At 36.5% G+C, this 21409-nt stretch overlaps 1 protein-coding gene across 5 annotated transcripts in view; it reads left to right on the forward strand.

Moving 5' to 3' along the window:
- The first annotated feature begins 2898 nt into the window (after window positions 1-2898).
- Window positions 2899-21409, forward strand: part of evi5b (ecotropic viral integration site 5b) — a 73563-nt gene continuing 55052 nt past the window's right edge. For 3 of the 5 annotated variants that reach the window (XM_028443692.1, XM_028443696.1, XM_028443694.1), the window contains exons 1-2: window positions 9986-10228; window positions 17431-17660. In XM_028443692.1, coding sequence (XP_028299493.1) covers window positions 17512-17660 — 149 coding nt within the window. In that variant the 5' untranslated portion in view covers window positions 9986-10228; window positions 17431-17511. Of the gene's footprint in view, window positions 3083-9985; window positions 10229-17430; window positions 17661-21409 lie in introns of those variants that run through there. The other 2 variants (XM_028443693.1, XM_028443697.1) reach the window with 2 other exon arrangements.

Genomic DNA, 21409 nt, shown 5'->3' on the forward strand with positions numbered 1-21409 from the left:
TACTCTTCTACATGTACCTGTACTCTTCTACATGTACCCCTACTCTTCTACATGTACCCCTACTCTTCTACATGTACCCCTGCTCTTCTACATGTACCCCTACTCTTCTACATGTACCTGTACTCTTCTACATGTACCTGTACTCTTCTACATGTACCCCTACTCTTCTACATGTACCCCTGCTCTTCTACATGTACCCTACTCTTCTACATGTACCCCTACTCTTCTACATGTACCTGTACTCCTCTACATGTACCCTACTCTTCTACATGTACCCCTACTCTTCTACATGTACCCCTACTCTTCTACATGTACCCCTACTCTTCTACATGTACCCTACTCTTCTACATGTACCCCTACTCTTCTACATGTACCCTACTCTTCTACATGTACCTGTACTCTTCTACATGTACCTCACTCTTCTACATGTACCCCTACTTTTCTACATGTACCCCTACTCTTCTACATGTACCCCTACTCTTCTACATGTACCCCTACTCTTCTACATGTACCCCTACTCTTCTACATGTACCTCACTCTTCTACATGTACCCCTACTCTTCTACATGTACCCCTACTCTTCTACATGTACCCCTACTCTTCTACATGTACCCTACTCTTCTACATGTACCCCTACTCTTCTACATGTACCCCTACTTTTCTACATGTACCCCTACTCTTCTACATGTACCCCTACTCTTCTACATGTACCCCTACTCTTCTACATGTACCCTACTCTTCTACATGTACCCCTACTTTTCTACATGTACCCCTACTCTTCTACATGTACCTGTACTCTTCTACATGTACCTGTACTCTTCTACATGTACCCCTGCTCTTCTACATGTACCCCTACTCTTCTACATGTACCCCTACTCTTCTACATGTACCCTACTCTTCTACATGTACCCCTACTCTTCTACATGTACCCCTACTCTTCTACATGTACCCCTACTCTTCTACATGTACCCTACTCTTCTACATGTACCCCTACTCTTCTACATGTACCCCTACTCTTCTACATGTACCCCTACTCTTCTACATGTACCCCTACTCTTCTACATGTACCTCACTCTTCTACATGTACCCCTACTCTTCTACATGTACCCCTACTCTTCTACATGTACCCCTACTCTTCTACATGGTCCCCTACTCTCTACATTACCCTACTCTTCTACATGTGACCCCTACTCTTCTACATGTACCCCTACTCTTCTACATGTACCCCTACTCTTCTACATGTACCCCTACTCTTCTACATGTACCTGTACTCTTCTACATGTACCCCTGCTCTTCTACATGTACCCCTACTCTTCTACATGTACCCTACTCTTCTACATGTACCCCTACTCTTCTACATGTACCCCTACTTTTCTACATGTACCCCTACTCTTCTACATGTACCCCTACTCTTCTACATGTACCCCTACTCTTCTACATGTACCCCTACTCTTCTACATGTACCCCTACTCTTCTACATGTACCCTACTCTTCTACATGTACCCCTACTCTTCTACATGTACCCCTACTCTTCTACATGTACCCCTACTCTTCTACATGTACCCCTACTCTTCTACATGTACCCCTACTCTTCTACATGTACCCCTACTCTTCTACATGTACCCCTACTCTTCTACATGTAATGACATATATACAGTAGTTGTTCTGTTTTAGCTCTCGTCTCCCCTGAAGTCCAACTACTACATTTTATTCATAATTCTATGTAAAAACATCTATAAATCATAATGATGAATAAATGAGTGATAACACATGATTTACAGAATCTCATTTAATAAATAAGTGAAATAAACAATATTTAGTTCCTCTAGAATAGATTTATTTCTATAGTTTGTATCATTTCCTGTTGTCTCCCTCCTGATGTAGAACCAACACTAACCTTTGTATTTATAGTTTATGTTCTATTCAACATTATTTCTATCATCAGTTTTTTTTTTTATTAATGAGTATTATTTTTTTTCTTTTATTGTGTGTGTTAGTTGTCGTTTTTATGTTGGTATTATGTATTTAAATGATTCTATCGTAGTGTGTGTGTTTTTGGTGGCGTTGTTGTGTGTTTCTCTGTTATTTTTTGTGTATTTTTATATGATCTTGTGTGTTTTTCTCTCATGTAGTGTCTTTGTTGTCATTGTATTGTAATGTAACTGTAGTGGGCGTAGCTATAAACACTCCCTCTAATGATGTCATATTCATTTCAGGTTGATACAACTGTATTTATCTCAGTATCTATTTGAATCCTCATTAACGTGTGGCCAGTCCATGAGTCAGCGTCTAATGATGAGGCTGAGTGTATAGTGTATAACAGACATAGGCAACTGGTGGCCCGGGGGCCACATGTGGCCCTCAGTCATTTTTATTTGCGGCCACCAAAGCAAATCCCCAAAAATTGTAATTCAAGAAGTTGGAAGGAATATAAAGCCCAACATAATACACACAAAACGACAGCAAAATGCACAAAGTACACATGAAATGACAACAAAGACAGACACAATAAACAAAATGAGTACAAAAACACACACAAAAACATGTTAAACAATAGTTCCAAAGACACACAAACTGACATGACAGGAAAATACAGAATCAACAACAAAAATACAGAAAGTGACAGAAAAATACACAAAATTATGACAAGAAAAAAAAACACACTTGATATGATCCTTAAAAACAAAAGGCAAGAAAATGAAAAAGATAAAACCCTTTTATCTCTGTGTTAATGTTTGATTGGTCATTATTGTAAATGCTGACATGAATGTTGATCATGTGACCATGGCTGATGTACAGACAGTGGAGCTCCTGGTGCTACATGTGACGTCAGCTGCTTCCTTTGTGAACAGAGGAGTGTCTCAGAGCCTTAGTGACGAGAAAACAGAAAGAAGTCAGTGTACGTTAGTGATAAACCTGCAGAGTGAGTTTAGAACCAAAGCATTCACTCTGTTATGACTCCTTAACCTGGAGCTGGTTTACTGCTAGTGTGGATGAGGATATTCTTCACCTGTGACTGACGACTACCTGCTCTACGTGTGAGAACCAAACCTCCACTTTTTCTCCTGGATGATGAACTTGAGGTGAGTGTTCTGTGATTCACACGGTGATAACAGAAGCTAAACCTACACTAGGGATTTTTCTAGAATGTGTAAAAGTTTTACAATCAACAGATCGTTTGCTGTGTGCTTCCTGCTTCTTATCTCTGTTATGTCTTATCTCTATGTTCTAGACCCAAACATGTTCTAGACCCAAACATGTTCTAGACCCAAACATGTTCTAGACCCAAACATGTTCTAGACCCAAACATGTTCTAGACCCAAACATGTTCCAGACCCAAACATGTTCTAGACCCAAACATGTTCTAGACCCAAACATGTTCTAGACCCAAACATGTTCCAGACCCAAACATGTTCTAGACCCAAACATGTTCCAGACCCAAACATGTTCTAGACCCAAACATGTTCTAGACCCAAACATGTTCCAGACCCAAACATGTTCTAGACCCAAACATGTTCCAGACCCAAACATGTTCTAGACCCAAACATGTTCTTGACCCAAACATGTACTAGACCCAAACATGTTCCAGACCCAAACATGTTCTAGACCCAAACATGTTCTAGACCCAAACATGTTCTAAACCCAAACACACACTGACTGTGTGACTATTTAGAGGAGCTGACATGTCCACCAGATATGATGTATAGCAGATCTATTTATATATTCTGAGAGAGTAGGTGGAGCTTATTAATATACCATATTTACCTTTATATGTGATGGAGTTACTGAGGTATTGGAAGATGAACATGGAACAAAAATAAGAACAAAAATAAGCACACACCCCTCCCCCACCCCTCCCCCAAAAAGTATTAATCAGATCAAACTAAACATTTACAATGTGAATATTGAATAATTTAAGAACAATTGGTAAAAATGTCAGAATTTCTTTAGACTGAAGTGTGTGTGGGATATTTGTTGAAATGACATGGAATGATCCTCCTGTGTCTTGGAATCATTCATTGTTTATTCGTTTTTCACTAGTAACATAAAAAAATATGAAAATCATTTAATCAGAAAAACATAATATTAATTTATTATGAACAAATTGTCCTTTAAAATAAATGAATATATCTCCACTATGTAGTAAACTCTAGACTAGTGAGCAGTTTGAATTAAACATAATGTCTATATGTGCCTCACACAACTAATGCACTTACTACGGGCCAAATACAGACCAGTTTGACCTTAAGTGGGCCACAGATTATAGGTTGGAAAAAAAGCAGTCTTTTACAGTTCCACATATTAATGATAAAGTAAGTGAGTGTCCAAAAAATTATTATTATTATTATTATTATTATTATTATTATTATTATTATTATTATCAGTTGCTGCAGGATCTTCACTTAAATGTACCTGATTTGGGGAATTTGGGTAAATTTTGTACAATAATTTGAGGAAAATCTGGCAGATTTTGGAAAAATTTTGAGTTTTTTCAGAAATGACTGGTGTCATGTGATATAAGAACTGGAAAATTGAGCTCTGCAAATAATGTGAAATTCAGTTTAATTTTGTTGTATTTGGAGGAGATTTAGAACTGAATTAGTTGATCATTTTTTATAGTGTGTCCATACCAGCCTGTGATTGGTCGATCCCGTTAGATCTGTGAAGATAAGCAGGTCTGGTCCTGGTCAGTAGATGATGGAGACCACTGAGAGGTGCCACAGTGGGTGTCAGTCACCTCAGTGGTATCTGTCATTGTGTCCTTGGGCAAGGCACTTCACCCACATTGTCTAGTATGAATGTAGTGTGTGAGTGAGTGTTGGTGGTGGTGGGAGGGGCCTATGGTTCATTATGGCAGCCTCGCCTCCATCAGTCTGCCCCAGGGCAGCTGTGGCTACAATAGTAGCTTACCACCACTAAGTGTGGAGTGAAAGAATAATGTCTTAATTCTGTAAAACAACTTTGAGTGTCTATGATAAAGCTCTATATAAAATTGATGGATTAATATTCATTAAAAAAATCATTCACTTTGGAATAAACATTCTCTATGGATCAATATTTTGGCCACTCAAAGATTCAATATGGCAGCCATTTTGAAAGATGGCCGCCATTGCTATTCAATGGTTATTAAATAACCAAAAAATGCCCAGACTGGGCCAAACGAGGTGTCAGCAGAAAGGTCTGATTATGTGCAGTTGATTTTGAACCGTAAACTGTACAAGTAGTGTAATAAAAACTGATTATTTTCCAAACATGATAAATAATTGTGATTATAATTGTGATTACAATATTGATCAAAATAATCATGATTATCATTTTGGCCATAATCGTGCAGCCCTAATTCAGGGTTTTATTCTCCCATCTAGACTTTAGCAAAAGCTCGTATGTGTGAATGAAGGCGGGCTAAAGGAAAGGAGGCGGTGATGTCATTTTTTTAAGGCTGTCTAGAAATCACGGAACCTGGAGTTTTACCAACGCTTGTAAACGTCATTGAAATCTATGAAAATGATAAAATTCACTTTTAATTTGAAACGCCTTCATTGATAAACAATGTAACAGGTTGATTTGATCAGATCATTGATCAGATTATTGTAGTGTGACTGAGTCACAGTTAAAATCTCTTTCCTTCATCATCATCATCATCATCATCATCATCATCACTGTAAAGTGTGACAGAGTTATATGATGTAGATATGATGTAATAACGCGTCCACAGATCGTCCTGCTTTAACACAGAGGGATGTTTACAGTGAAACAGAATTATTAACTTCCATAATACACAGTTTTAAATATAAATAGTTTAAAGTGACCTGAGCCTCACTAAAATATGTGTGGGAACAGTTTGTGTTCCATCCTCATCTGCATATGACAGCATGTTTCACTCTGTAGTGGATCAAACTGTGACTTTACGTTGGACATAAAATAGTTGAATCACTGTGACCAACGAGGACAGAAGTCTGTGTCTGTCACAGTTTTAATTAATCACACAGCAGCAGCTGAGTGATCACAGCTCCACCCACAGTGAGTAACTGGGATGAAGGCGTGCAGTGACTGACTTAAGTACAGGAGGAGAATAGCATACAGACAGAAACGGCACCGCTGTGTGGCTTTTTGGACTTACGCACATGGGAGAATTGAACCTTTAATACCTACTGCCTCAAAATCATTATCATTTCTGGTCACGCCCACTTTGGTATTTTTAGTTCATGTTCTAATCAGGATCATTTGTATTATTATTATGATAATTATCATTTTTAACTCAAAATAAACATGATAAAACCCATACTCTCACCACATATAGAGCCCTAGGGATATACACGTACCCCCATTTGAGAAACACTGGCAAACACCCTACCATGGAGTTGACTTTAGTCAACATCAGTCACAGATAATATTTATCTGTCCTACTGTAAGATGATGATCATCTACTGTATCTGTTATTGCACCTGTGGTCAGGAATAAGAAAATTACACAAACCTAAGAATGTGTGTGAGAATAACTCAGAAATGTACCTAAAGTGCGCTGCAGTGTTTTAGAAGTCAATGCTGAAGTGTGTGCATCACAGTTTACTGTATATGTCAGCGGTTCTCAACCTCGTGAGACACTGGGAGGGGGTTGCCAGATGCCTTCAAGAAACCTTTCTGAACAATTTCAGCAGATTTAATGTTTATTATTATCAGCAAACTTGCTGCAATTGATGTCCATACATTAGTTCAATTATTTCTGCTTTTATAGCCTTCAATAATGAAAATTGGTTTTATATTTGATGTAAATCCATTTTTTTTTTTGGGCAGACTACAGATTTCTGTATTTAAAACATGATTTATTGTCACTCAGTATCATATATTTCCAAACTTTCCCATCATCTGTAACCACTAAGGGTCCTACTTCAATCTGATTAAAATTAGCCATGTAGGTCATGAAGAAGCTTAGAAAAACGTTATTTGTTATGGAATATGAGATTTTTGAAGAAAAGAGGCCTTAAGAGGTTAATTTATGATTATCTGGAAACTTCCGGATAGTTTCCTCTCAGTTCTCGTGGCAGTTTCTTTTAAATTTTTTAAATAAAACCTTTAATGGTCGCAGATGCCTTCAAGAATCTAGAAATATTTTTTGAACAATTTGAGCTCATTTTTGCTTATTTTTACCTTTTTTCTACATCTCCACCAAACTCACCATATTTTAACCTATTTTCATCACTTTTTCTTGCCACATTTTTGCTCCTTTTAATGTATTTTTGCTACATTTCTCACATTTCTGACACTTCTACATCACATTTCAATGACTTTTCTGCATATTTTTTCACTTTCAGAAAATGTTCAGCACTTATAAACCCTTTTAGTTTAAACCAATTGTTCATACTTTTTAAATTACATTACGAATATATTCTATATTTGCCCAAAATCATTTTCTCCATCAAAATTGGCCCTAATCCTCTTCTGTAAAAGTCAGTGCATTTACTGTCCTAATAATTGAAAATGAAAAATGTCTGTTGGAGTATGTGAGAACCTCACCATAAATCTGTGCCTTTATTACTCATTCAAGCCTAAACTGCTGCTGCTGCGTTTTTCCCTACGTTAGCAAAATAAATCGCTCAGTCATCAAAGAAAATGTGATTCATCCACCGGATCATTTTCTCCCTGTTCCTCTGCTCATTGGACGCTTTGAGCAGAGAACAGGAAACAGTGCTTAGCTGCCAGTTAGTCACATGACATATAGCAGTGGTTCTCAACCTGTTCAAAATAAAGGTTCCAGAGAGCAGGGACCCCCACTGTAACTGAAGGTGGTTGAACACAGACATGAACATTGAAGAACAGTCATGTGGAGACAGGACCATCTATAAGGGGGAATAAAGGAGAGATTTTTGGGGTCCATCCATAAAGTCAGTAAAATGATGGTCTATTGTTCTATGAATCTGTGATAACCACATTTATTTATTCATCTGAATAATATCCACTGTTATCCAGGAACGTTTATTATTATTATTATTATAGTCATCTTAAAGATGGAAATCCTGGTTTTAATCACTAATAAAATGGTTCAAAGTGAATAAAAATGGTGGAAAAGGAGGTGAAATGGAATTTTAAAAACCACAGAAATTGGTTAAAAGTTTCAAATTGGAGTGGATGTGGAATGTGAATATTGCAACAAACTGCCAAAAATAAAATGGGCATTACAAATGGTGAATGTGGTTAAATTGGCAAAAAATGTGATGAAAAGAGGTTAAAAGTGACAATAATGTGTCAACGTATGTAACATTAGGTGTAAAAGTGGTAGAAAGGATTTATAAGTGCGGAATATGTCTGGAAAGTAGAAAAAATGTGTAGAAAAGTCATTAAAATGTGATGTAGAAGTGTCAGACCTCACCTATGGTCATGAGCTTTGGGTCATGACCGAAAGAACAAGATCACGGGTACAAGCGGCCGAAATGAGTTTCCTCCGTAGGGTGGCTGGGCTCTCCCTTAGAGATAGGGTGAGAAGCTCAGTCATTCGGGAGGGGCTCAAAGTAGAGTCGCTGCTCCTCCGCATCGAGAAGAGCCAGATGAGGTGGCTCGGGCACCTAATTAGGATGCCCCCTGAACGCCTCCCTAGTGAGGCGTTCAGGGCACGCCCCTCCAGAAGGAGGCCCCGGGGAAGACCCAGGACATGCTGGAGAGACTATGTCTCTCGGCTGGCCTGGGAACGTCTCGGGGTCCCCCCGGAAGAGCTGGAGGAAGTGGCCGGGGAGAGGGAAGTCTGGGCCTCCTTACTGAGGATGCTGCCCCCGCGACCAGGAAACGGCTAAGCGGAAGAAGATGAATGGATGGATGGAGTGTCAGAAATGGGAGAAATGTAGCAAAAATACATTAAAAGGAGCAAAAATATGGTAATAAAAAGTGATGAAAATAGGTTCAAATATGGTGAGTTTGTGTAGTTGCAGAAAAAAGGTAAAAATTGTCTCAAATTGTTCAGAAAATATTCTGTTTCTTGAATTAATCTGGTGACCCCCTACCAGTGTCTTGTGACCACAAGTGGGGTCCCGACCCCAAGGTTGAGAACTCCTGCTTCAGACACTTGAGCACTGTAAACCTGAATAACTTACCAGAACTTCAAAAATTAAAGCAATTGATTTCCTCAATTTTTTTAAGTTGATAGTTTAATAACATTTAAATTAAAGTACTATATGAACAAAGTCTATTTTTAAATAATCCCTATTTGAAACAATATGACTTTATCATTATTTGCATTTAATTACATACATTTATTAAGTTAGTGGTTCTCAAACAGGGGTACATGTACCCTTGGGGGTGCAGGAACACATTGCAGGGGGTACTAGGAAAGATTTGCCAAATTTTTAATAATAATCGGGAAATGTACCCAGACAAATATACCACAAACATACATTATTATTGCTCAATAAAACATTATGTTTCCCTATAATTTATTGAAACAGGATTGTTTTATGCTGTGGAGGCCATTTATTACATTTCTGACAATAAGAGAAAATAATTAGCTTCATTTTACAAAGGAGACCATAATTACTTACTATTGAAGTCATAACATCAAAGTTGGAATAATTTTTTTGAAATTATATTTTTATTTTGATAAATCTACTTTAAACTGTTTAATTTGATTTAATAAGTTTTAATTTTATGTTTTTCATTTGTAGATTACGCCTTAGAGAACCAGTGTTTGAGATTTAGGGGTTTAGGAGAACCCCCGGTTCCACAAACGATAAAGTCGATGAAATTATGAAGAAGGAACAGATTTAACAAAATGCTGTGAACCATGTGTTGTGTGTTTGAGTTATGTTTACTTATAAACAAATATAGTTCCATTTATTCAAAATGATTTGTTAAAGATAAAGGAAGAACATGTTACAGAAACTTGACATAATTAAGTTAGTAGAACTTTTTTTAATCATTTTGATAATGGTTTACAATCAGGTGTAATTGCGTTCCGTGGCCTCCAGGTGTCAGTGTTGTCCGCTTTTGCGCATGCTCAGTGCGGTGTAAACACTCGGGCCTTCAGCGGCTCCGTCTCCGTCCACGTATTGATGAGTGAATGAGAACCAGCGACGAGGCAGTCTGGTTCTACCACTGCTTCTACTATTGGTTCTACCACTGGTTCTACTATTGGTTCTACTATTGGTTCCTCTACAGTAGAACCAGGGCGACCTGAGTCCAGGGAGCCCTGCTGGAACTATAGCCCGGCTCCTGGAGCTTCTACAGCGGATAAAACACTCCAAGGTACGGCAGCAGCTCTCACTTTTTCTCTGGGCTACGTCTAATTACTGGAACCAACTCTTTAAACACTAACCATCAGCTGTGTTTCAGCTGAACTAAAGCGTGTGACAGTGTGTGTAAATACTCTATGTTTACACATTTAATGGGTTTACACGCGGTGTGTTAGGTTTATGGTGTTTTTTTCTGCTAGCTGTTAGCTTAACATCTACTGATGGTGAACTATGTATAACTGGTACCAGAAGGAGGGGAACCGACTAGTTCCTGAAATTAGAAAAGAAAAACCACAGGGTGAAAATCTTCCCCAGAATCTAATGTTTTTCTATTGTTTCTTTAAATAATTTTGCTCTAATATTTCTTTCTTTATGGAAGCAGATGCGTTTGTAAAGTCTTCACAAGGCCCTAAAAGGAGTGAAACTTCCACTTTTAGTTAGTGTGCATTGGTGTCAAATTCAAGGCCCGGGGCCCAAATTTGGTCCTTTAGAGCAATTTTTCTCAAATGGGGGTACGTGTACCCCTGAGGATACACGATGGCACTACAGGGGATACTAGAGTGAGAGAGAGAGGAAAATTAACAAATGAAAGCATTAAAAAAAAATGGGGATTTATATATTTTATTTTGAGTTAAAAATTGATAATCTTACTAAATATTACCAGAAACTCACAAAACAACAAAATAAAATACAAATATATTGAATGATGAAAAAAAAAACAACAACAAAGACACACAATAAGTGAGAGAAAAAAAACCTCAAGATCACTACAAAAGACACAAAAATAACAGAGAAACAACCAAATGACACAAAAAACACCCAAAATGATGGAAATGATCTTGATTAGAACATGAACTGAAAATAGAATTGTTAATGACAAAGAAAAATATACAAATAAATCTATTCAGGAGGTACTAAATACTGTTTCAGTCACTTATTAACCAAATAAGATTATTTTTTCTTATTTAAAATGTGTGAAATCACTGTAGTTTAATTTGAGTTAAAAATGATAATATACTAAATATTACATGTGACTCAAAAAAACAACAATAAAATATGAGAAACATATACTGAATAATAAAAAACAGACAAACATCAACAAAATACACCAAAAACCCACAATAAAACCCAACAACAAAAACACAATAAATGAGAAAAATACTCAGATCACTATAGAAAACACACTGTACTGAGAGAGAATATTTTAGGTTTAGGGGCCAAATACAGACCAGTTTAATCTCAGATTATAGGTCGGATAAAAAGAGCAATTTCAATATTAATGTACTCTAGTTTAAACATCCAGGTCTTAATTACATATAAAGTATATAACAGAAACAGACCGACAATATTCAAGCATTAGGTGACATTAAACTTAAATTCATACAGCATAGACATACATGCAGATGAATAGTTGACTTAACTGGCGTACTGTAGTTTTATATGAAGTAAAGATTGACAATGACTCGAGATATATTTGCTAAATGTTTTAGTGTCAATATTACGTTTTTCTGCAACAAGCAGTGGTTGAAATAACACAGATGTGTTCCATAAAGGAGGGTTAACAAACTAGGTCTATCCATAAACTCTGGGTCAACATAGCCAGTGATGGGAAACTCTGGGTATCTGATTCCATTACAGCTGGTATGAAGTGGGTTAATAAACCCTGAGTATGTAAACCTGGGGTTACTTATGTGCACGCGCGATAAAAAGCCATCATCAATGGATCGATAATTACACAAACTACCATGGTAACCACCTGGAAGAGAGTGATTTATTCACCCTGATGGTGAAATAAGCCAGTGTTTGAGGAATATGAGCCTGTTCTAAAGGTGTGTTCACACTGAACGCACCTTCAGTGATTATAGTGGATTAAATCACCTGTGATTAGTCGCACCTTTTGGTCGCTTTATCACTTCATCGCTTCAGTGACGTGACGAGTAATGAATAAAATGTGTCTGAGGAGACGTGTCAGCAGCATAGGATGTCTGCATAGAGAGTCTTTCTGTTACACTGGATATAAAGACAGTGACTGCTGCTTCATATCTAATCATTTTTATATTTTTTTAATGTAATATTGTCGCCAGATTCATCTCAACGTCCAAAAATATGTCATGAAAAAAAGTGGTGTCATAATTCACTGCGCCACCATAACTTCAAACTACCGTTTGCACAAAAAAATAAAAAACACAAAGCAACATATTAGTAATGATGTGAACACGTCTGTGGTGTGTGATCAGAATCAGAATCAGAATCAGAAATGTTTTTAATGGCCATGTACAGTTTTAAGGACAGTACAAGGAATTTGTCTTGGTAGTTGGTGCACAAAACAAACAACAAAAAACAAAAACAAAAAACAAAGAACAACCCAGCAACAATAATAATAATGATAGATATAAAGGATGAGGGATAAATAAATAAAGGATAGATAGAGAATAAAGGATAAATAGGATAAATATATATATATATACACACAGTGCAGCAGATAATGTCTTCATGGAGGTGGTGGGGGGGTTCAGTGGGTGACTTGGGGTGAATTCATGTGGATGGTGGCAGAGGGAAAGAAGCTGTTTTTGTGTCTGAAGGTTCTGGTCCTGATGGACCTAAACCTCCTTCCAGAAGGGAGAGATTGAAACAGTTTATGACCGGGGTGGGAGGGGTCGGCCACAATCTTTCCTGCATGCCTCAAAATCCTGGAGGGGTTCAGGTCCTGGAAGGAGGGCAGATTGCAACCAATGACCTTCTCTGCAGAGTGGATGATACGCTGCAGTCTGGCCTTGTCCTTGGCCATAGCTGCAGCGTACCAGATGGTGATGGAGGAGCAGAGGATGGACTGGATGATGGAGCTGTAGAAGTTCACCATCATCTTTGTTGGAACACTGATGTCACTAATGTGTGTCAGAGAAGAGTGTTAAGGTTCATTACGGTGTTTCCCTCATTTGAGCCTGAACATACTCAGAGTTTGAACATAACCTGCTTTATGGAATAAACCTCAAATCATTTATTTTATTTTGCCACGAGTGATTGTGTGTGTGCGTGCAACACGAGTGATTGTGTGTGTGCGTGCAACACGAGTGATTGTGTGTGTGCGTGCAACACGAGGGATTGTGTGTGTGCGTGCAACACGAGGGATTGTGCGTGTGCGTGCAACACGAGGGATTGTGTGTTTGTGTGTGCACGCACCAGTGTTTGTGTGTGACTTACGTGCGTTTGTTTGTGCGTGAGACAGGGTTTTATTTCAGTGTAAATGTGCATTATAAATTAACTGTTTTTAAAATGAATCTGATTCATCGATTAATTTATTGACCGATTAATCAATTATGAAAATAATTGTTAGTTGCAGCTCCACTTCCTTCTGTGCTGTGATTTCATTGGTGGAGCACTTTGACCCCTGTTGGAAAGCGTGATCACCATAAATTACACGTTTGCTGTGATCACACATGTTTATTACACACAGGTGGAAAATATCTGACACTAAACCTTCTACTGGGTTTATTAAGTTATGGAAAACCGTTAAAAACAACTCTTTTGGAGCTTCACATTGTCTGAAAATCAGAAAAAAATGTTATTGCAAAGAAGAGTTTTTACAAGGAATGATGGATCAGTGTGTTTGGGAATTTATTCCTTTAAAATGTGTAATTTTTGGTTGTATTATGACACGGTGTGAGTCAATCATAATTTATTACAATTATGGTGTAATTATAATTTTAAAAATCTGTTGCTGTTGTAATCATAATAAATTTGTAATTTAGATAATTGACTTTGTAATTGTAATTGTCATGAAAATTCTATAAAAATTGTCAAATATAATTTATCGCAAAACTGGGGAACCATGTTACAGTTCTACTCACAGTATGTAGTTAACAATTATTTGTTTCATATCGAGCTTTCCCACATTTTACCATTTAAAAAAATATGAAAACCTATGTTTTCACTAATTATTTATTTCCAGTAAATAGAAAATAAATTAGATGAGAGATCATTGTTTCTACTGTATTTTACGGCTGATTTAGGAGCCGTTAGCATTAGAGATGCTAACATGAGAGGAATGTTAACTTTTATTAGGTTATTTACAGTGAGGCAAAAAGTATTAAGTCATTCACCAATTGTACAAGTACTTTTTTTTTTTTTACCTGTCATTGCCAACAAAGGGTACATTACAAAGTATTGAGATTAATATTAAAATACTTTTTTGCCCCACTTTATTTCAGGCTCAACAGTTGTGATTAATTGTATTTGAATAAATAAAAAATAAATTGTAATTGGAAAAAATGCTGGTAACTGTAAATGTAATTGAACTTGGATAACTGAAAACATAATTATAACTGAAAAATGTAATTGATTCCAACCCTGATGAGTAGTATGTTACAAAGTAGTAACATAGGGCTGGGTCATATGGACCAAAACTCATTTTTCAATATTTCTTCCCAAAATTATGATATACGATATAAATCTTGATCATTTTAATTAAAATAAAGACAATTGTGGGTTAAATTTGCTGATGCAAAACGCAACACAGACATTTATTAACAAACAGCTGATCAAAATGTGCCACTTTTGGCTTTTTCTCCGATAAAGGACAGCACGTGTGAGTGAGTTCTGTACCGTGTACAACTCATTTTTAAGACCATTGTTAATGATATTGTTTGTTTTTATTTAAGGCCGTACGATTGATAAAAACAAAGCAGGATATTATGACCACACACATCCATTTAAATCAAAACTTATGAAATTTAAATATATTGTTGTTTATTATAAAATAACACAAATAATGTTTAAAGCTAAATTAAATGTGTTCAAAATTACTTCTCACTACAGAGCAACAAATACAGCCTAAAAGATCCATTTAGGTTTATTTTATTAAAGGTAAGATTAGAAATCAAACAGACATCTGTCTGTTCCAGGGGTTCAGTTATGAAATAATGTTGATAAACAAATTAAAATCAATTACTTTTTTTTTTCAAAAAGAAAATGTCAACATATTTTAGAAAAGTGATGTAAAGTATTAGGAATATGTAAGAGTAAGAGTATATAGTGTTAAATGTTGTATATGAAACAAAGTGTATATATATTTATATATTAGGGATGAGCGATTAGGACCAAAACTCATTTCGCGATATATTTTTTTACAATGGCGATATACAATTAAGTCAACATAATGGATAATGTCGACTACAAAAATAATCAATGCAGATTTTATAGCGTTTAATCTTATAAATTAATGATAAAAATATAATTTTCTGCTGACGTTAGTGTTTATTGTGAACAGTAAACCTCTTTGATTTATGATCAAATATGTGATTTGGATAACATTAATTAAATTTATTAACTTTTATTATTTCAAACAAGATGTTATTATTTATTCTTTTATTTTATGGACTTGATTTAAATAAAAGCAGCTCTGATTGGTTTAAACCTCATTACCTCCACAACCTACAGGATAGCTCCAGCTTTTTTAACTTTAACTTTCTTTGTTAAATATTAATACTTTGTTCCACTCAACTTACACTTTAAGTTTGTGATATTTCATTTATTCATGAATTTATTGTGATTTCACTCATATTTTATGTGTTAAATATAACAACTACACTATTTGTTTTAATTCCTCTGTGTAAACAATGCTGTCACATTACAACACGTTCACTGGTGTTAAAATAACTTCAAAAATATGTTTCAAAACAGAAAAATAATAATTAATCAACTTATTGAAAAAATAATCCATAGATTAGTTGACTCTAAAAATAATCATTAGTTGCATCTTTATATAGTATATACAATATTATGTTGTAAACTCAGTAAAGTCTGACTAGATAAACAATACTGGGTTAAATTTGCTATTAACAAACAGCTGATCAATATGTTCCACTTGTGCCCGTTTCACCTCTAAGGGACAGCACGTGTGAGTGAGTTCTGTAGTGTGTTTTTTTTTAGGTGTAGATCTGGGTTAGGATACACACTAGGGATGGGCGATATTGACAAAAAAAATGATCCTGATAATTTCTGGTATTGATCACGATAATGATAAAAATCACATGTTTTTGATGATAAATCATAAACAATAAAATATCGCACATTCCTAATGCACACACTGATCATCTAAAGTTAGAGCTTTTTATGTTGTTCTGAGAAGTAGAGAAAGCAGCGACTCCTAAAACAAAATATATGTATCCATATAGACAATACTGTCATTTTTTTATATCCTCAAAATAGAAAACATTATATCTTGAATCTTGATATATTGCCCAGCTCTAATTAAGGGTTGGAAAAAAAAAAACATTTTATGATATATTGATATATATTATTTATTAATGAATTTATTTTTCTTATTGTTTTTTCATATTTTCATGGACGACCGCTAGGTGGCGGTCAGCTAGGTGGCGGTCAGCTAGGTGGCGGTCCGCTAGGTGGCGGTCAGCTAGGTGGCGGTCAGCTAGGTGGCAGTCAGCTAGGTGGCGGTCCGCTAGGTGGCGGTCCGCTAGGTGGCGGTCCGCTAGGTGGCGGTCCGCTAGGTGGCGGTCAGCTAGGTGGCGGTCCGCTAGGTGGCGGTCCGCTAGGTGGCGGTCAGCTAGGTGGCGGTCCGCTAGGTGGCGGTCAGCTAGGTGGCGGTCAGCTAGGTGGCGGTCCGCTAGGTGGCGGTCAGCTAGGTGGCGGTCAGCTAATGCACCAACAGGTGATTGCACACACGAGGATGACTAGCAGCAGCTGTGATTTCACTTTTGGTGAACAAAATGACACCTGAGATGAAACTGTGATCTAGATCTAAAGTATGGACATACTTTGGATTTTGCTGTATTCCAGGGAGAACGGATTTAAAAAAATAATTGTGATAATCATCACTGTGAAATTTCAATACACAATTTAAATTGAATCAACACCCAAGAGTCGTGAGTAAAATCAAATCGTGACAAAATGGTATTGTCCCAGCCCTAGCGCTAATATATATTTTAAAAATAATGTTTTTTTGCATAATTTGAAAAAGAAACTGAAATGTACTTTGTTAAATGCTTATTTATTTTGTGTGTATTATCTGAGAAAGGTAACTTGAATGTAATGATTTACGTCTGTTTATACATTTTTAAATTGTGATTTATTTTTGAACATTTTTAGTTGGACTAAAACAAATAAACTGAAACCTATATATATGTGTGTGTGTGTGTGTGTGTGTGTTTGTTGGTGTGTAGTAGTGACTCTGATGTTGTGCGTGTGGTTCCTCTGCAGGTGGCGACAGATAAAGTTTCTGCTAAGCTGAGTTCTACTCTCTCATGGGTGAAGAACTCTGTGTCCCACACCGTCAGTCAAATGGCTAGTCAGGTGGCCACGCCCACGTCCCTGCCGACCCCCGCCACCTCGTTGTCCAGGTCCCAGTCGTCCCCCGGCCTCTCTCCCTCACCAGCACAGCTCAGCCCCGACGATGAGGAGCTCCTGGCCAAGCTAGAGGAGCAGAACAGGTGAGCAGTGACTCCTCTTTATTCTCATTAATCTCTTCAACCCCAACAGACCCACCGGCGGGGGCAGCTTCACCCTCCGTGACTCTCATGGGTCTAAATGTTGTAAAGAATGAATGAAATCACACATTCTATATCTCTCTGTAATCCTAATAAACTATAGAAGCTAAAACTGTAGCTAACCCACATTCACAGCACACACACACCAGGACATTGGCCACATTTACATTCAAGCTTTAATTCATCTTTAAAGTGGAATAAAAGTTTATTCTTCTTTAACCTGACCTTGTAAACACTTCATTCCTAATGCTAATTTAATTCCAAATCAAACTTAAATCTGAGTTAAGTGGCTGGTTTATTTCGATTTTATTTTCAAATTAGATAATTCCTATTTCTTGTAAACACTTAACTTGGTTAAAGCTGTTTTAAGTTCATTCAGATCATTTTGCACTTACGCAACTTGTGGCCCAGACTTCAGCCTAGAATATTTAATAAGAGCCTTAAAAGACATCTATCTATAAAGCTGTGTGTCTGTGTGTGTCTGTGTGTCTGTGTGTGTCTGTGTGTGTGTCTGTGTGTGTGTGTGTCTGTGTTTGTGTGTCTGTGTGTGTGTGTGTCTGTGTTTGTGTGTGTGTGTGTGTGTGTGTGTGTGTGTGTGTGTGTGTGTGTGTCTGTGTGTGTCTGTGTGTGTCTGTGTGTGTCTGTGTGTGTCTGTGCGTGTCTGTGCGTGTCTGTGCATGTCTGTGCGTGTGTGTGTCTGTGCGTGTCTGTGCGTGTCTGTGTGTCTGTGCGTGTCTGTGCGTGTCTGTGTGTGTTTGTGTGTCTGTGCGTGTCTGTGTGTGTGTGTGTGTGTGTCTGTGTGTCTGTGTGTGTGTGTCTGTGTGTGTCTGTGTGTGTCTGTGTGTGTCTGTGTCTGTGTGTGTGTGGAGTGAACATCTCTTTGACACGGTATGAGTTGGACCTGAAACTTACTCAACGGGTTTCAAATACCACAAGTGTGTGTATCTGTTATTTTAGAGTAATTTTGTGTTGCGTTCATTTTAAGATTACGGCTCTCTGGATAATGAGAGCGGTATTGAGCGCGTTTGTTTGGATTTAAAAAAGAAAAGGTCAATATTAAAAAGTTTTTGTACTGCTAAAAGTTATTTAAGTTAATATTTCATGGTTATTTAAGATTATTCCCGTGATACAAACTTCCTTTAAATCGCGGGTCATTGACTCCACTTCCTTCTGATCCATGCTATCGTTAGCATCTCAAACACGGAGCTCTAGATCATTTGAAACCATCAGCCACTGGTGAGTCTTTTACAGACAAGTTTCTCATTGTTTAAATCATAGAACTGTTTGTGAACTGTTTGTGTAATTGCTCACTAACGCTTCTTTTTGAGAACCGGTTCCCAGTAATCCAATTCCTAGGAATCGTTTGTTTGCTTGCTTGACGATTCCGCTTATCGGTTCCTTTTACGTTGCAAATACGCAACGATCAACTCCTCCAGATCCTGTATATTGTGTTTATGCTAGCATCAAGTGAAGCTCCTCCCACCATATAGTTGTTTGCTGTGAATTGCGGAGAATCCACCTCGTCCACCCACAGCTGTGCTGTCCTCCGTGATGTGTTTGTAGCGTCTCTGTTGCTACGCTAGTCACTTGTTTTTGCTACATTACTCACATTTCAATGAATTTTCTGCACATTTTTTACACTTTCGAGACATTTTGCAGCACTTATAAACCATTTGAACCAATTTCTGTGGTTTTTAAAACCCCTATTCACCACCTTGTATTAGACAATAAATAATTCACCCATTAATTAGAGTTTAATCCTTATTATTTTTATGATTTTCACCAGTGATCCCACACCTATAGCTATTTGAGGTTCAGCAGGAAGTTATTTCCATGATTTCCGTCCGTTTAACGTAGTCACAGAATATCAGAGGCCATTTCTGCATTTTTCTGAGTTTTCCATTTTAAGGATTTTCTTTAGATTGAAAGTACAATGTGTTTTATGTTTTTTACTCAACAGAAGTAGAAAGATATTTCCCAGTTGCATCAGCATCTACTAGAAATGTTGATTTCTTTATTAAACACAATCCCTTTCTTTTTTTAATGGAACAAAACTATGAGTTTAAGATTTTCCTTTGGGTATTTGCCATTATTTTAAAATGTAATGGTTTATAATTCCATTAGCATTCCCTTAAACATGTGAACGTAGTATAAACACACATTACTTCCTGTAAGTGTAACATGTATAATATCAACTTCCTCAGGAAGTAAACATGCTGCTGATCAATACACAGTTAACTGTAAAACTGCTACGGAGATCAGATATGAGCAGTGTTGGGCTCAATTACATTTTTCAATTACAATTACATCTTCAAATATCCTTGTGTAATTACAACTCAAATATGATTATGCTGACCGCCATTTTTTCCAATGACAATTAAATTTACAAATGTTTTTTCTAAAGTTCAATTATATTTATTAAGCCTGTAATAAGTAATCCCATAAAGCGTAACCTTCCTCTTGTGTTAGCTTTCTGTTAGCATCGCTAATGCTAACAGGTCAGTTTGTCCCATGTCTATAATCAGCTGTAAAATACACTCGTAAATATTATCTATCATCTAATTAGTTTATCATCTATTGATTACCTTGTTAGGCTTCATAATCAATGAATATATTGGTATTAATATTTATGGTGTGGGCGTCTGAGCCTTTTTTGTCTCTGTACATAGATTTATATATTTATTTAAATGATAAAATGGTTGTGGGAAAACCTAATATGAAACATATATTAATAATTAACTACATGTGTGTAAGACATAGAACTGTGACATGGTTTACTAGGTTTGAGTTTAATTAAATTGTAATTGACAGTTTTTATAGAATATTCATTCCAATTTCAATTATCTGAACTCGATTACAATTCATTTATAATTACAACAGCAACGTAACAAGTTACGTCATGATGTTTTTCCTTTGTGTGCACATGCTGTCAAAGGTCAACACTACAACAAGTGCAATATTTTAAAATGCTTGTTTGATCACAATAAATAAATGAATTTAACAGTGAGGTAAATGTAATGACTGGTAAATGTAATGACTGGTAAATGTAATGACTGGTAAATGTAATGACTGGTAAATGAGTTGATTATTTTATAGTGAGACGTGATGTTGTAGTTGTGTATATTGTGTAATTAAGCCAATCTGGTGACCAGTGTGAAGCTTAGGTATAATGGTGGTGGCTGTGTCATGATTGTAATTCATTATCAATTTTGCAATTACAATTATAATCAGGGTTGGGGTCAATTACATTCTTCAGTTACAATTACGTTTTTAATTATCCATATTCAATTACAATTTAATCACGATTACCATGACCAGCATTTTTTCCAATTACAATTATTTTCCATCCTCATAAAGTCAATTACAATTACATTCTCAATTACTGAAGTTCAATTACAATTAATCACAATTACTGAGCCTGAAATAAATATCCTAATAAAATGTAACCTTCCTTTTGTGTTAGCTTTTTGTTAGCATCTGTAATGCTAACAGGTCCTAAATCATTATTTTAGATTTTACACTAATAAATATTATCTATCATCTAATTTATGTCCAATCTATTGGTTACCTTGTTCGGTTTCCTAATCAGTTACACAATTACAATTATAATTGACTCTAACCCTGGATATGAGCATAAACAATATGCATCAATGTTAGATTTCCTGACTTTTCCTCCACCAGTCATTTCATTC

Source organism: Gouania willdenowi, chromosome 4 (assembly GCF_900634775.1).
Source record: "Gouania willdenowi chromosome 4, fGouWil2.1, whole genome shotgun sequence".
Lineage (NCBI taxonomy): Eukaryota > Metazoa > Chordata > Actinopteri > Blenniiformes > Gobiesocidae > Gouania > Gouania willdenowi.